General features: G+C 43.2%; 1 protein-coding gene across 3 annotated transcripts; it reads right to left on the bottom strand.

The window, feature by feature from the left end:
- Positions 1-1,186: 1,186 nt before the first annotated feature.
- Positions 1,187-14,319, bottom strand: LOC135259994 (probable tRNA methyltransferase 9B). 3 transcript variants are annotated; one of them, XM_064345018.1, is made up of 7 exons: positions 14,200-14,319; positions 13,055-13,118; positions 9,005-9,295; positions 5,517-5,785; positions 4,078-4,318; positions 3,600-3,773; positions 1,187-2,285 (listed from the first exon to the last, which is right to left on the bottom strand). In XM_064345018.1, exons 5-7 carry the CDS (start codon positions 4,229-4,231, stop codon positions 1,297-1,299), a joined length of 1,317 nt encoding a protein of 438 aa, XP_064201088.1. In that variant the 5' UTR covers positions 4,232-4,318; positions 5,517-5,785; positions 9,005-9,295; positions 13,055-13,118; positions 14,200-14,319; the 3' UTR covers positions 1,187-1,296. The 3 variants fall into 3 exon arrangements, with proteins under 3 accessions (XP_064201088.1, XP_064201089.1, XP_064201090.1); XM_064345019.1 differs by lacking the exon at positions 9,005-9,295; XM_064345020.1 differs by lacking the exon at positions 9,005-9,295 and having other exon boundaries at positions 5,517-5,780.
- Positions 14,320-14,362: the final 43 nt, after the last annotated feature.

Genomic DNA, 14,362 nt, shown 5'->3' with positions numbered 1-14,362 from the left:
GCACATGCTCCAATACCTGATTTCTTGCAATGGTGTGTAATTGTAACATTTTGATCCAGATTTTCAAAAATTATCTGGCGTATCCTGTTCCACGGATAGTTACATATTTATATATTTCACAATCAATAATGTTTAATATATAAATATTCCTTCATAAACTACTTATTACCTATGACACGAAAAGAACACCTTACTTGTAGAGACTACATCAGCTCAGTTCTCTAGTTATTAGGGTTAGGATTAGGATTAGGGTTAGCAAATGACGATCATAGAATTCTAGGGTACTAATTCCATGATCCTCATCTGCTATGAAGACAGAACGAAATGTTAGTTGTTCAGTACTGCTATCCTGCCATCTGGTGGCCATCATTTAGAACTGCAACTGTCTAATTACAGGATATTTTTACACGGCAACGGTTCAGATTTTCTGCGCACCATTGGTCCAAATGGCCTAAATTGGCAAGGCAGGCCTGATTAATTCCAATAAAAGCAGATGTTGCTGAAAATAGCTGGTTGCGGTAGAGGGACTAAGGCCGTCTGGAGGAAAATATAATCGCTGGTTCTGTTTTTTTTTTTTTTTAATCGCATACAAAGACGGTCGTTTTTCAAAACCGTTTGAGCCATGCTGTGGAGCCGTCCTGCGCTCGCCTGATAAGAACACGGGTTTTGTGTCTTAACAATGCGCCGTAAAATATGAGCAGAAGAGAATGACCTGAGCGGGTCATGTGGTCCGCGACCATCTGTAACCATGGTGCATATTCAAATCAAGTAGGCTATTGCTTTCATTCATCAACCACATCACTTTAACAGACCTACGCTGTAAACAAACTCATTCCGGGCCTATACCACTGCATTCCGGCTTTGCATAATGTATGGAGTCTCACATATCCAGTGGAACTGTTCAGAAACGTATTTCGTCTGACACATTTAAACCTCAGTAAATGTTCATCAAGGGCTATTGGGTAATCTGTTAACACAGGCACACTAATATAAGACATGTGAAAGCTGCTTGTGATATGACTCCAGTGGTTTAAAAAGCCATTGCTGAAAGATTTCTTCATCTTGTGAGCAAGACAATTAATTTTTTATGTGTAAATTATCATTTTAGACACAATTTAAAACAGATGAGTGCAAAACTCAAACTTAAACTTGACAAGAGATTGATATTGGACACTGAATTGTATTGTTTTTGGACCTAATTTTCCCATGTAGGTCATAATAATAGTTCCAGATATAGAGTACATTGCCGATGCTGTTCGAATGATGGACATTCTGATCGTTGCTGGAGAAAGGCTCTTAAGAGGACCCCTTTTTCTTGGCGATCACACACCAGTTTCCGTGGTCGAAGCAGGAGCTCTGAACGCTGAGCTCCGGGACGCTGTCCTCGATCAGGCGGGCCAGCTCTCCTCCCCTGAAGACGTGGTAGTAGCGCATCAGGTCCCTACCGTCCGCCCGGTCGCCCTCCCGCCCGTCCAGGCTCACCGTCTCCAGGATGGAGCCCGCGGAGCCGCGCGGGGCGGCTCGCGTCCCGGCGCCGCGGTTCAAGTCGTTCGCGCTCCTCACCGCGGCGGAGAGCTGGCGGGTTTCCGCGGCGACGTGGTCCCCGCGGGCGCGTCCTCGCTCGCCCCCGTTCACCTCTGTCAGAGCGCCGGCGACTTTCAGCCACTGCTCCCCCGCCTCCTCCTCCTCCTCCTCCTGATTCGCCGGTTCCGCGAACACGTCGTCGTCGAGGCTAGGTTGCCGGAGCAGCGGGCCGCCGTGGCCCAGATCGACGCTGCGGTGCCGGACGGGCTGAACCAGAACCGCGCTCTCCGCCCACTGCGCCGGGCCGCTCCGGAGCTCAAGCCCCTCCACGCAGCGCCTCATGCCGGACTCGTCCAGGGACTTGGAGAAGAACCAGGACCGCAGGGCCCGGCTCAAGCAGGGGCGGGGCGCCCTGGCGTCTTCCCGCTGGGACGGGATTTTGAAGCAGCACCTGCCCACCGCCACGTAGTCCCCCCCCAGACTGTGGGCGCGCCGCCCGCCCGTCCCGCCCCCCGGGGGGTCCGTCCCCACGCGGCCCTCCGGCAGGTCGGCGCGACCCGAACGCGTGTCCCCGGATTCGGAAGAGTTCCTGGAGCACAAGGCCCCGTTCCACGGCACCAGGACGTCCTGCTTGGGGAAGCGGCGCAGCTTCTGTTCCTGGGCCCAGACGTAAATCATGAGCTCCCCTCCCGGGGCCACCGTCCTCGCCATCTCTCTTATCGCGCACACCCTCCTCTCCGGGGTGGAAAAATGATGAATCACTACGAATAAAGAGCACTGCGTTTCAAGAGCTAATCGGTTATGCTGTCGGCTATGTTATGCTGTAAACCGAGGAACACTCATTTTTACTTGACTGACTGTATGCACTTGAAGTGCTACAAAGCCACTTCATACTTCGATGACTATGGCCAGACATGCCAGGCCATTCACTAGATAACAGATTCAAGCCTGGTTAATTCAAGGAGTTTCTCCTTCAGTATCCTGCCTCCAGCTGGTATGACCAAACACCAATGTCCAAACCAAACGCATACACTTAGTTAGCTAATTTTGGCGACCTGTTGTTTTTATTTATTTATTTTAATCTCATGACTAGGGGATTAAAGACCTTCTGCAGGCTCTCTTCCTAAACTCTTTGCTTTTTTTGTGCACCACATCTTTCTGAATTTGCCATTCTTCTGCATCCCTACTGAGACCTTGTTTCTTTGTTCTTTTCATCTCTTTTCCCTCTTATTTTTTCTCTCTGTGCTGCTTTATCTGTGTTTCCCTCTAAAACTGAAGAGCCTCAAAGACCATCTCTCTGGCCAAGTCCTGGACTCAAAGACACACACACATGCACACACACACACAGACACACACCCACACACACGTGCAAGCACACACATACACACACATGCAGGCATTCATGCACACACGTGCACACACACACATACACACACAAGCATGCATGTGTGCACACACACTCACAAATGTACATTATATACATGAGCGCACAGACAAGCATGTGCAGAGAAAATTGCCACTTATTATCCCACTCCAGTCTGCAGGTTTCTCAGCAACACAATGTGCTAAAGACTTTGTAAATCTGTTCGCACACTGAAGATTCGGCACAAAGGCCTAACCCTGGAGGAAAATCATACATCTGCCCTTGATATTGAGAGGTCTGGATTCAATCAACATTTGCCATTCATTTTTACTTTCCAACATCAGTCCTTGCAAATATTGTTTGGCGAATTCTGCAACCATTTAAATTATATCATCAAACTGCACTAGTGCAGAGAAATAAATTAACACTTGCTTTCATTTATAAGTCAGAGGACAGTTATCAGCCTGGATGACATCTTGAAGTGAAACACATGTTACTGATAACATCTACCTGTGATAGTTGTTAACCATATTAAGAGTAGGTTTTAAGCCAGAAATCTTCATTCAAAATTCTCCGTCAGTGTTCTAGAACTCCCTTGCTTTCAGTAGCAATTGTTACGTCAGCATTAGAATGTTCAGTTAAGAACATTCCGATCGCGTATCTGTGACCTCACACCTTAAAGGGTTAAATGCGTAAGATGGAGTGTGGTTACCGCCGATGGATATGACAGCGCTGAAGACGCTGTTCCTGAAGGGGAGGCGAAGGTTGTCACACACCAGCACTTCATTCCCCTGCTTCCTGGCTTTGGCCACAAGGGGGCCACACAGATCACAGCCCACCGTGCGGACTTCGCGATTGACATTCAGATACTTCCCAGTGCCACAGCCTGCCAAAACAAAAGGCATTCAAACGAAGGTCATTTTTCTCAGAAATAGAAAGCATTTTTTTTTTCATGTTATAGCGGCAACGATTATGCACGGTACAAATCTCCTGTCGCGACATCCTTGTTTTCTGTGCAGTTTTATCAAAATACAATGACTGCCCCAAAGGACTCCTGTCCCCTGTCCCATATGCACGAGTCAGTGTACAATTTAGTGTCATTGTAGCACGTTGACAAACAAGAGGCATATAGGTTTAAAAATGTATACTTAAAATGAACTTTATTCCAGAGAGCTAATGGACAAGCTTACCAATGTCAGCCACCAGACTGCCCGGTTTCTGTTGGAGGAGGAACTGTCGAACCCGAGGCCAGGCCTTGCCCTGCAGGTGGCCGAGGTAGGGAGCGGTCTTCTCGTAGACGCTGTGCACGTAGCGCCTCTCCAGAAAGGCCGCTTCAGTCTCCATCCTTGTTCTTCAGGTGCATTTCCGTTGCGACTCAGGCCGCGGTGTCCTGCTTAGTATGCAAGTCATTCTCATCACCGACGCCAAGCCCTGCGACAAAACAGAGCCGTACGCATTCTGGGACTGTCTTCCTTTTCGGGTGCAAGAATAATAAAGGACGAATATGTGTAAAGGGAGAGACAAAACTAATCAGTGACAAAATAGTGGTGTCCAGGGAGTGATACAGTTTTAACCGTCTGATTGTGTTATCACAGAATGGGGTACATAAAAGGCCTAGAAGGCCTTAGAGTTAGAAATGACTGCTTTCCTTATCCTTCCTAACGAGACATCAGCTGACACCAAGTAAGAAGCGACTTGATGTAAAATACAATTTAACAAAAAAACACATATTTATAATTTATTATTAATTCTGTTTTTGGAAACCTTTTGAAATGGTGAGGATTAGAGAATATAGCCTACATTTTATTAGCTACAGTAAAAAAAAGGAAAAAAAAGTGTGACATCAGTTATTTGTTGCTCGATATTGAGGCAGCGTTAGTAAATTCAAAGGAAATTGAAATTAATGCTTAATAAGCATATTTTAATGCTTAATAAGCATATTGCTTTACATGATTAGAATCTCATATTTCAATTTAATCTTAAGTTCTCTATGGCCTTCTGAGTTAGTCTTTCTCTGTCTGGTGTTTCAATTATGAATAAGATGCACTTCTCTAAAGTGCTTCCTGGTAATATCTGGATGTTCATCGCACACTGGCATGCAGCTAAAATGAACCTTGGCTGGCAGTGCTCGAGGGCATTCAGAAACTAGAATACTAGATTTAAAAAATAAATTACAATTTTAGTGGCTGACCTGTTAAAATTTTTATACTGTTTTGTTGATGAAAAATGACTGTTTTCTTTTTGGAGTTATTCATTTTCAAGATGCTATGAAGAAAAATAGTTTTACAATCACAAATCTCATAGGTGATGAACTTTGTTTTGTTCACTAATTAAATTACACGCGCACACACAATAAAACTGTCAATCAATTTCACTTAGTTCTACGGTATTCCGGCGCTGTGATTCCAATGAAATAGCTGCATGCACAGTTTATCAGACGGTGAAAGGCATGACAACATAATAGACAACACTGACGACATCCTCTTCCTCAGATACCCACGCGCAGAGAGCCGCGTACGTCGCGGGCGCGGAAATTAGCGGCTCCGGCACACGCTCGCCGCGCGGAGCTACTGTTATCAAAGCGCCGCGTCTAACGGCTCCCGCATACAGCCCGGACAAAACAGCTCACCTGTTTGTTTGTCTTTTTTCCCCCCGCATCGCTTCGATCCTGCTCCTGCTCCGGCTCGCACCTGTCCCAGGACGGCAGCGCATCTGAGATGGTTTCGGCACGGCAGCGGTCCCGCTCCGTCAGCGTGCTTCCGTCTCCCCCCGGACCCTCCGCGCCTGCCAGACGGCGCTCATTTGTGCCGCTGTCCCCGGGAGAGCAGAGGAGGCCAGCCAGCGCGCAGCATCAACCGCTCCAGCACTCAGGCAGCAGAGGAGCTGCTGTAATCTGTTCTGAGGAGAGCAAACAAGACAGGCTCCTGAGAACCTGAACCCTTACACACGCGCGCACACACACACACACACACAGGCACACACACGCACACACACACACACAGGCACACAGACGCACACACACACACACACACACATACACACACAGGCACACACACGCACACACACACAGGCACACACAAGCACACACACACACACACAGGCACACACAAGCACACACACACACACACAGGCACACAGGCACACACACACAGGCTCACACACACAGGCACACAGGCACACACACACAGACTCACACACACACACTCACACATAAACGTAAATGCTTCCTCTCCTCATTCAGTCACAGGTGACAAAATGAATCGGCTCTTCGTTTGACAGCCCTTCCAGGCTGCTGTTTCCAGCTGCAGAGCGGTGCGCGGATAACAAGGCTCCTCTGCCCACCCTTCTGTGTGAGCGCGCAACCTCTCTTTCCTTCCCCGGTCACATTCCAACTTCTTCTGTCACTCTTACTGTCATTCCTGCAGCACGTTCTCTCACTATCACGCCAGCCAGGCAGGCTTTTGTTGCAATGATTAACTGAAACGTTTGAAATGTAACTGTTCCCGGCTTTCAAACAAGGCACACTCGTGCCTTTACATTACACCGCAAAAATGTGGTTTAAGGCTAGAAAAGATTGTGTATCGAAGGAAAATGTGAAGTAATTCAGCCCCTGTTTGAAGAGGCAATATTCAGTCAGGGTCAAGATCTTTATACAGAAGTGTCAAGGTGTGAAAAAACCAATTTCACTGCAGTCAGTCTCCACTCTCCATGCACATTCTGTACCTGTGCTTTGTTCCACTATTAGTGGCTATAGTTAGGCATTGTTAGACATCTACAGTCAGCTCTGGAAAAAATTAAGAGACTAATATTGATTGACGATGACAACGACAACATTTGTTTTGTTTAAAGTTCGTCATTTATAAACAGGAACACTTCAAGTGTGACACAGCGTGTCTGTTCTGTATGAATATTGACTTCAATTTCACTTACGATTTAAAACAGTCACACTTTTGATTGGTTAATAAATATATTAATTCTGTGTTAATTATACAATAATAATTCTCCAACTTCCAAATACTTGGAATAAAACTATCAGAGAAATCATTGACATATCATACACAGAAAGAGAGAGAGAGAAAGAGAGAGAAAGAGTGAGATTCATATATATTTAGATTTATATTTGAGTGTGGCAACTTTGAGAAACAGGAATATTTACACAGTCAAGCAATGACACACATATATTGAGGGCATTGTCCCATCTTGGGGTTATGAAACAGCTACATTTGCACAGTTTGCACACACAGATGAGCAGGTACAGCGAGCACAGAAGAACAAAATGTATAAAATTATCATTTTTATTATAATTGCTTTCAACAGCATAACATTTGTCAGGCATTCCTCGTTATGGACTGAAATGAGAATCAATAAAAGTGTGGAAATGGTTTCCATGGCAATTGCACAAAGGAATCATCGACAAGATGGCTGTTATAGCCTGTTACAAAACGATAATATTTTTTATTATTTGTTTAGTCATTTCTTTCGAGAGGACTGGATCAGGTTTCCAAACATACAATGATGCATTACAAAACAATGTTGAGAAGTTGAAACAAAGTGTTCTCTTTATTACTTTTTAAGCCATCAACCAAGGACGTCTATATTAGAGAATATCAAATGTTCAGTCTAAACTTTGGAAGAAGTATCCCGGCAGTGTTAGAATGAGTAACTCCGGAGTCACTTCCTGGACGTGTCATACAGTGTGCATCCTCTATTGTCAGAGAATTTTAAGGCTAAGGAATAGGTTAAGGTTTACTTTGTCTCCCAAAAATTATTGTGCCCTCAGTAGGTCCTCCGGAACATTTATTTCACAGTTTTGAATGACTCATAGTTCTCATAGTGTCCTACAGACAACAGTTGAGAGAGAGAAGGCAGATGAAGGCGAAAAAAGAAAGCTGACCTAATTTGTTCAGTTTTTTTACTTATTTATTTTTATTTATACCCTTGCTCATGATGGCTAAGCCTAAGAAAGAATGTCTGGGTTGGATGTGTGTCATCTGAAGCAGCTGATAGTAAATACTCAGCAATTCATAAATAATTCACTACAATGATTATGTTTGGCTGAATGCGATGCCTCTAATTTCATCTAGAGTACACCATGTCCCTTTTCGTAATCACAGGGAATATTAGGTCCGTGCTAACATTAAGGGCTCAAGAAGCCACTTATGCAATCTGCCAAAATAAATAAATAAATAAATATATATATATAAAAATCAATATTCGTTAAAGATTAAAAGTAGCGCCGCTCCATATTTGACTGGTGTGTTTCTGAGGACCAGAATAAAGAGGAAAAAGACCATACCGCAGGGCGAGAATCAAAAACAAACTTTAAATAATTGCAGCGACTGCAAAGTGCCTCAGCGAGGACAGTTAGACACGAGCAACGGGAGCGCAGAGAGGCTTATCCGCATGGATTAGGCCCGTGGCGAAACGAGGCCCTCCTGGAGAAACTCTGCATGACCGTTGGCCAGTAATACGGCGCTGCTGATGTCACGCGTCGCATCACTATAGATCTGCAGGAGAGAGACGGTGCATCCGCAGGGAGCAGAGGCCATTATCCTCTACGGATACGCGAACACGCTGGCGAAGCCCCAGCGTCTTAGCGTTCACGTTTCATCTCACTGTCAGTTTAATGGTTTTTTAAAAAACCCCACGTAATGCCCGCCGTGCAGGACGGCTTCCGCATCGCAAAACGAGAAAGACAGACAACGGAAAATTTCGACTGCAAATAGGGAGAGAAAAACAGTTTTCTTTTCACATCAAAAATGTATCATCTGTTTGATTTGTAAAACCGTAAATTGAATTTACGCAGAAACGTGAAGGGACGGATTTGTTCAGGTATTCCCAGTGAAGGAGGAGCACGCCCATTCGAATATTTACTGTACCAGAAAACCTGCAGCCTCTCTGAAAGTGCAATGAAATCTTTATTCTGCATTAAGTAATGACCAATGCAGTGAAAATATTTTTTAAACTATTCATTTTGATTTTAATTCAATGCCCCTTGTACTGTAGGCTTCACCACAAAAGATATGGTTCTTGAGATCAAGGCCAGAGACTCGTGTCCCCTACAGGGGACGAAAATGAACTGCCAGGTCTTAAGAGGATACCGCAGTGTTGAATTACCTCTTCCTGGCACACAGCTTCCTGCAGCAATCAGGTTCCATCTGGCAGCCCCAAGAGCACAACTGAGACTTCGTAAAGGTGTCTGGATGGATGAAGATGACCTTCTCAGGACATATCTGTGCGCGAGCCATCAGACTGTGAGAGGATGTTGTGATCATGCGTCTCGTTTCAGTGCGGACGCGGGGCAGGTGCAACGCGATGCGTGCTATTTGTGGCTCTGCAGAAAATAAGTCTGTTCTCCCGCTTCCTCGCAGGCACAAGACGTTTTTATAGACGAACTGATCGCGGCGTCTGAGGAAGGAAGGACAAATTGGCCATTTAAAAGGAAGGAAAAAGACATGAAAATAACAGATGTGAATGGGGGGGGGGGTAAGTGTGGAAAATACCAGCTGCATTCTGGGTTCCTCGGCAAAGTGCACAGTAAAGTTGCAGTGCATTGCTAAATAACATCCCAAATAGTGTTCCATTCAAGGATAAAGCTTGGATGGAAAGCTGACCGTCCCTTCAGTAAGTCCAGCCATCTGCGTTCATGGTTCATATTCATATCCTGTATATATTCATTTTATTCTGTTTTCACAGGCTATCCTTGGCAAATATTTGATAAATAAATCAATATCATAACCTGGCATCATATGCCAGAGATATTCATTGTAAATTCATTGATATACAGTAACACTTATTTCTGCCTGTTGAAACCTGTCCCAGCATGCTTTGGGGCGAGAGGCAGGAATACACCCTGGACAGTTCGCCACTCCATCGCAGGGCATCTCACATTATGTATTTGTGCTTATCACAGTCTGTATTAATTGGTGTCGTGACCACACTTGTGTAACACTGCAGTAAAACCTTCCCATTGCGTGGTATTGGTACCATGGTGAAAACGCAATATAACTGGAATCTCATTATGACCTCCACCTATGACCAGAAGTTTTTTTACAGCATAAACACATCACCGTGGTAACCAGACGGTCACATCATTAAAATGGGGGGGGGAAATAATGTTGTGCACTCTGCTTAAACTGACATTTTCTCCCCACAGAAAAAGCACCTGCTTTACCTGCTTCTGCACACAAAGGTTGGCATATCTCACCCGATGTTCAATCACATTATTTTTCACCTCACACGATATTTTTATCTCCTGTCATAATTCGCTGCCAGACACCTTCGATTAATTCAGGTCTTCTGTATAAACACGTTTTATATACACTTCCAGAAGTACAGCATGCCAGATGTAATTCCTTCAGCACAGCGCAGAAAAAAACATCACAAGGAGTCAGCAGCAAGACCACATACCCAAATCCCAAAAAGTATGCCCTCTGCTGTCTGAAAATCTCTCAGGGAACACGGAGGGGAAACTAAATCCACTCAAAAGAGACAAATGAATAGCTGAATAAAATGTCTAAACTGCATGAGTGGAGTGAAACACTACAGGCACTACAACTCACTGGAACTTGGACCGAGTACCAATGGGCCAGAAACACTATTACACGCGACTTCCCTTACAACCGGTATACAAGCAGTTTCTCACACCGAATGCGAGATCAAAGTTGTGGAACATCAAGCAAACGGGAAGAGCAATGAATGATTTAGGGTTCCGGAATGCTGTCACCTTATTAATGAACACCAGAGTGTTTTAACGTGTTCCTTCAGAAGAATGATTGATGTCAATAGCCACCCAAAGATGCCTTCCTGTGTTAAAGTCAATGATGGTTTGTGATTTCCTTGGGATATTTATTTCATACTAATGTGAAATAAACAAATAAAAAGAAAATAAAGTAAAACTTCATGCCAAAAATAATAAATAATTTTAAAGCATAATTCATCTATAGCTCCCTTGTGCCACTCCTTTGTATGTAGGCAAAATTCATTTATTTTATCATCATAATTCAGGTTTATGTGTTTTTATTTTGGTTATCTAATGATATTACCATCCAAAATCCATGCACTACATTCACTTGCCTTTTTAATAGCACATTAATATTCATTATTCTCTGTTAGGATAATGACCCGCTAGGAGTCCTACTCACCAAAGAAAAAAGCACCACCTCAAAACGGAAAATCACCAATACAGTAAAACAGTAGCTTGCTGGTGTGAATGAAAATAAAATTCTGAGTCGTTCACTGGTTGTGACTTATTGAATGGTGATAGGTAAGTACTGTTTTCCATAACGATTGTGTTTGGCGGTAGTGATGGTGATGAGCTGGGAACAAGGAAGCAAGCCGCAGTGACATAACATTTGAGTTGTTAATGATGAGCTCACCACATTATTATGCGTGGAGCAGCAGGTGATTTGGAGAGGTCAGACCATTTTCAAATGCCATTTGCTGGACTGCTGTCGCCATGGAAATGCGGTAATGTTGTTTGACCCTGGCTAATTCCCTTCCCATGCAAACACTGCTTAACAATGAAAATAAGTGCACAATGCTATACAGAAAGACCCTTTAAAGCAAATTACCAGACAAAGCAATAATCTGTGAAGTCGATATTAACTTTTCAATGTTACATACACTTTAAATACATTTTAAATGTATGTATAAACATAGTATTTAGTATTTAACTTTAACTGACAAACAACTGGGCTCCACGTGTGGTAGATGAATCCTGAAATGGACGATTCCACAATACGCCTTTTGCATCATAATTCGTCTAAGCAGAAGAAGAAACATGATTAAGCCTATCAAAAATCATAGAAAAAATAAGGGTGAAAATTATATTTTAGCATGGGGATACCTTCTGTTCATTCTGTATGTTAATAGACCTGTGGACTTTTCTGATATAAACAAAATTTAACGTGATGTTTTTTTGTTTTTTAGAACAATAACTCTTGAGCTGTGCATTTTAATGACAAATTTGGTGGTTGCATAACTGTTTACATAACTTTCCTAAAAAGGTAACTTCCCCTAAAATGGAAGATAAAGGCCCAGTCCCTCATCTGCCCCCCCCCCCCCACCCTCGCCCGCTGACTCCCCAGGAGTGGGTACATGCTGCTCCCAATGCTGAGTCAGCCCCAATAATGTAGGATGTGGGGGAGCTGTGGATCTCTAAATGCCCTCTTCACAGAAGGCTGATTGGCTGGCTTCAGCAAAGCAGCAAATTTATTCCCCATAACTCTGTGTTACATCACCTGGTTACATTATTTTTCCATTATTCTCATACATTAAATATGACATCATCATAAATAAAATAAATTTGCTGGATAGCTGATTTTGTTGATTTGCTTTTAGCTAGACAATGAAGTGGAATTTGCACACAAATGAATGAGCTGCTATAAACCAACATGTTCACGAAAAGAGAAATGACGTGAAATTATTTTTTTTATGCCATCAAAGTACGGCCAAACTATTTAAGGTTGTGAATTCAGAGGTGGCAAAGATGTCATAGTTTTGAAAGGGACATGCACCTTGGTCAACCTGATTAGTCAATGCAAAAAATACACTTTGTTTATAGCATGCCTTTTGGTACATTAATGTAAAGCTACAGCATGTTTACACAGACAATCCCATTGGCTACAGTCAGGTAATGCAAATAAAGTCATTTGTACATGCAGTTTGCAATCAAATTTGCAATCTACTGACTGTGTTCATTCAGGAACACAGATGCATACCAGTGTTTGAGCTGGCTAGCCTGCATAAGCATGCCTAGTTATGATGTTAACATTGAATGACAGTGCGGTGTCCTTATGATGTCATTTAGAATTATTTAGTGCCAGAATTCTCTAGAGCTACATTCACCAGTTCAGTTGTTCATGAACTGGGGTCTCTGAAAAAAGATATCCTACAGAAGGAGGGCTCCCTCTAGTGATGAACTTCATTAGTGCCAGAGAAATCCCTTCAAAAGGCTGCAAGTGCATTCATTGTTCAAAGACCATGACTTTTTTTGTAAATTTGTCTGAACAGATTTAGCCTGTTATGTCAGACATTTGAAGTGTTCCCTTCACAGAGAACTATTTTAATGGAAAAAAAATACTGTCCTAGTTACCCTTTAGAGACACCTTTAGAGAACAATCTTGCTTACTTTGGTAAATGTGTTCAGACGGGTATTTCCCTTACCTTATCCATCCCTCCACCTTTGCTTGTTTTTCTCCACGTTCATTGCCAGGGAATGTTGAGGGAACTGCATGGGGGAGAAATTATAAAAAAATAAGCTTTGGGAATATCGACTACTTTAAACGCAGTAATTAAATGCATGGACATAGACCCTGGAGTGCGGGTGTGTGGGGTGGTGGGGTAGGGGGGGGTCGACATCAAATACACCCCCACCTCCCAAAAAAAATATCCTGAAGAAAATGTGTTGTCCTCACAAAGGTCAAAATGACATCTATGTCCTTAGATGAATGATTTTTTAAAATTAATGTTCCACTGCATTTGTAATAAACTGAGTACCAGATGGGTGCGTACAGAATGCAACGCTGGTTAATAGCTCATCCTCTGAATACTGCTCCATAGACACTGCAGTGACAACAACATCTGATTTATAAAGAGGCCGCAGTATTACAGGATAAGGGGGTGTCTTGGGTGGCATATGCGTTCGAGGTACTAGCGTTTAGCGGAGTGGTTTGTTTTTAATTTCCTGTCAATCATGATTTCTGCCAGCAGAATACAAAATGAGTAGCATCCATTCAACACAGATCGTTGTGGAAGACTCGTCTTCCATACATGTAGCTGGACTCAACACAGCTGTTCCAGCCGCATACAGATATTTAAATTGCAGCATACACGGTATACATGAAGATATTTGCATTATTTCATTTCTAAAACATTTCAGTTGGACAATGACCTACTGTAGCTATGTATGCGATTATACTCCATTTAAAAAATAATTGTAAAAACGAATAATTCCTACGATGGGCTATGTAGGCTACTGAAATTGTGTCAATGTATAAAGGTGTGTTTGCAGGTAGACGATACATGGGGTCTACACTTACTAGTACTAATATATTAATAAAACACGTTATTTAAAGCAAGACAAATAAAACGCATCGGTAACATCTCAGACACGTGAAATGACAGTCACAGATCTAGGCTAGTGTTTTATAAGGCATAGGCTAGACTTAGCTTGTTAGGTAACGTGGATGTTGTCGGTGGCCTGTATGAACAAAAGATAATGCCGGAGAATCTTAAGCAAACCACGGGACGATTCTGGGACAGCGCTTTCATTGTGCATAAACCGCCAAACATACATATATCACACATACTTTTCACACGTCGCACAGCACTGTAATGCTTTGCTTGCTAGCTTGCTACCGGTCACCGACATCGACCTCCTTTGAGAAGTTATGAAACTTGTATACCCGGGATTTTGTAATACGGCTCATTCGACCAATGAAAACACGAATTCAACACCACGTGGTATATCTT

Source organism: Anguilla rostrata, chromosome 7, assembly GCF_018555375.3.
Source record: "Anguilla rostrata isolate EN2019 chromosome 7, ASM1855537v3, whole genome shotgun sequence".
NCBI lineage: Eukaryota > Metazoa > Chordata > Actinopteri > Anguilliformes > Anguillidae > Anguilla > Anguilla rostrata.
This window is presented reverse-complemented; position numbering and strand designations above follow the sequence as displayed.

Coding starts and splice junctions, on each gene's coding strand:
- LOC135259994 (XM_064345018.1), bottom strand. CDS start 4,231: ATGGAGACTGAAGCGGCCTTTCTGGAGAGGCGCTACGTGCACAGCGTC. Junction 3,774..4,077: donor CAGTCTGGTGGCTGACATTG/GTAAGCTTGTCC, acceptor TTGTTTTGGCAG/GCTGTGGCACTGGGAAGTAT. Junction 2,286..3,599: donor CGCTGTCATATCCATCGGCG/GTAACCACACTC, acceptor CTTTATTCGTAG/TGATTCATCATTTTTCCACC.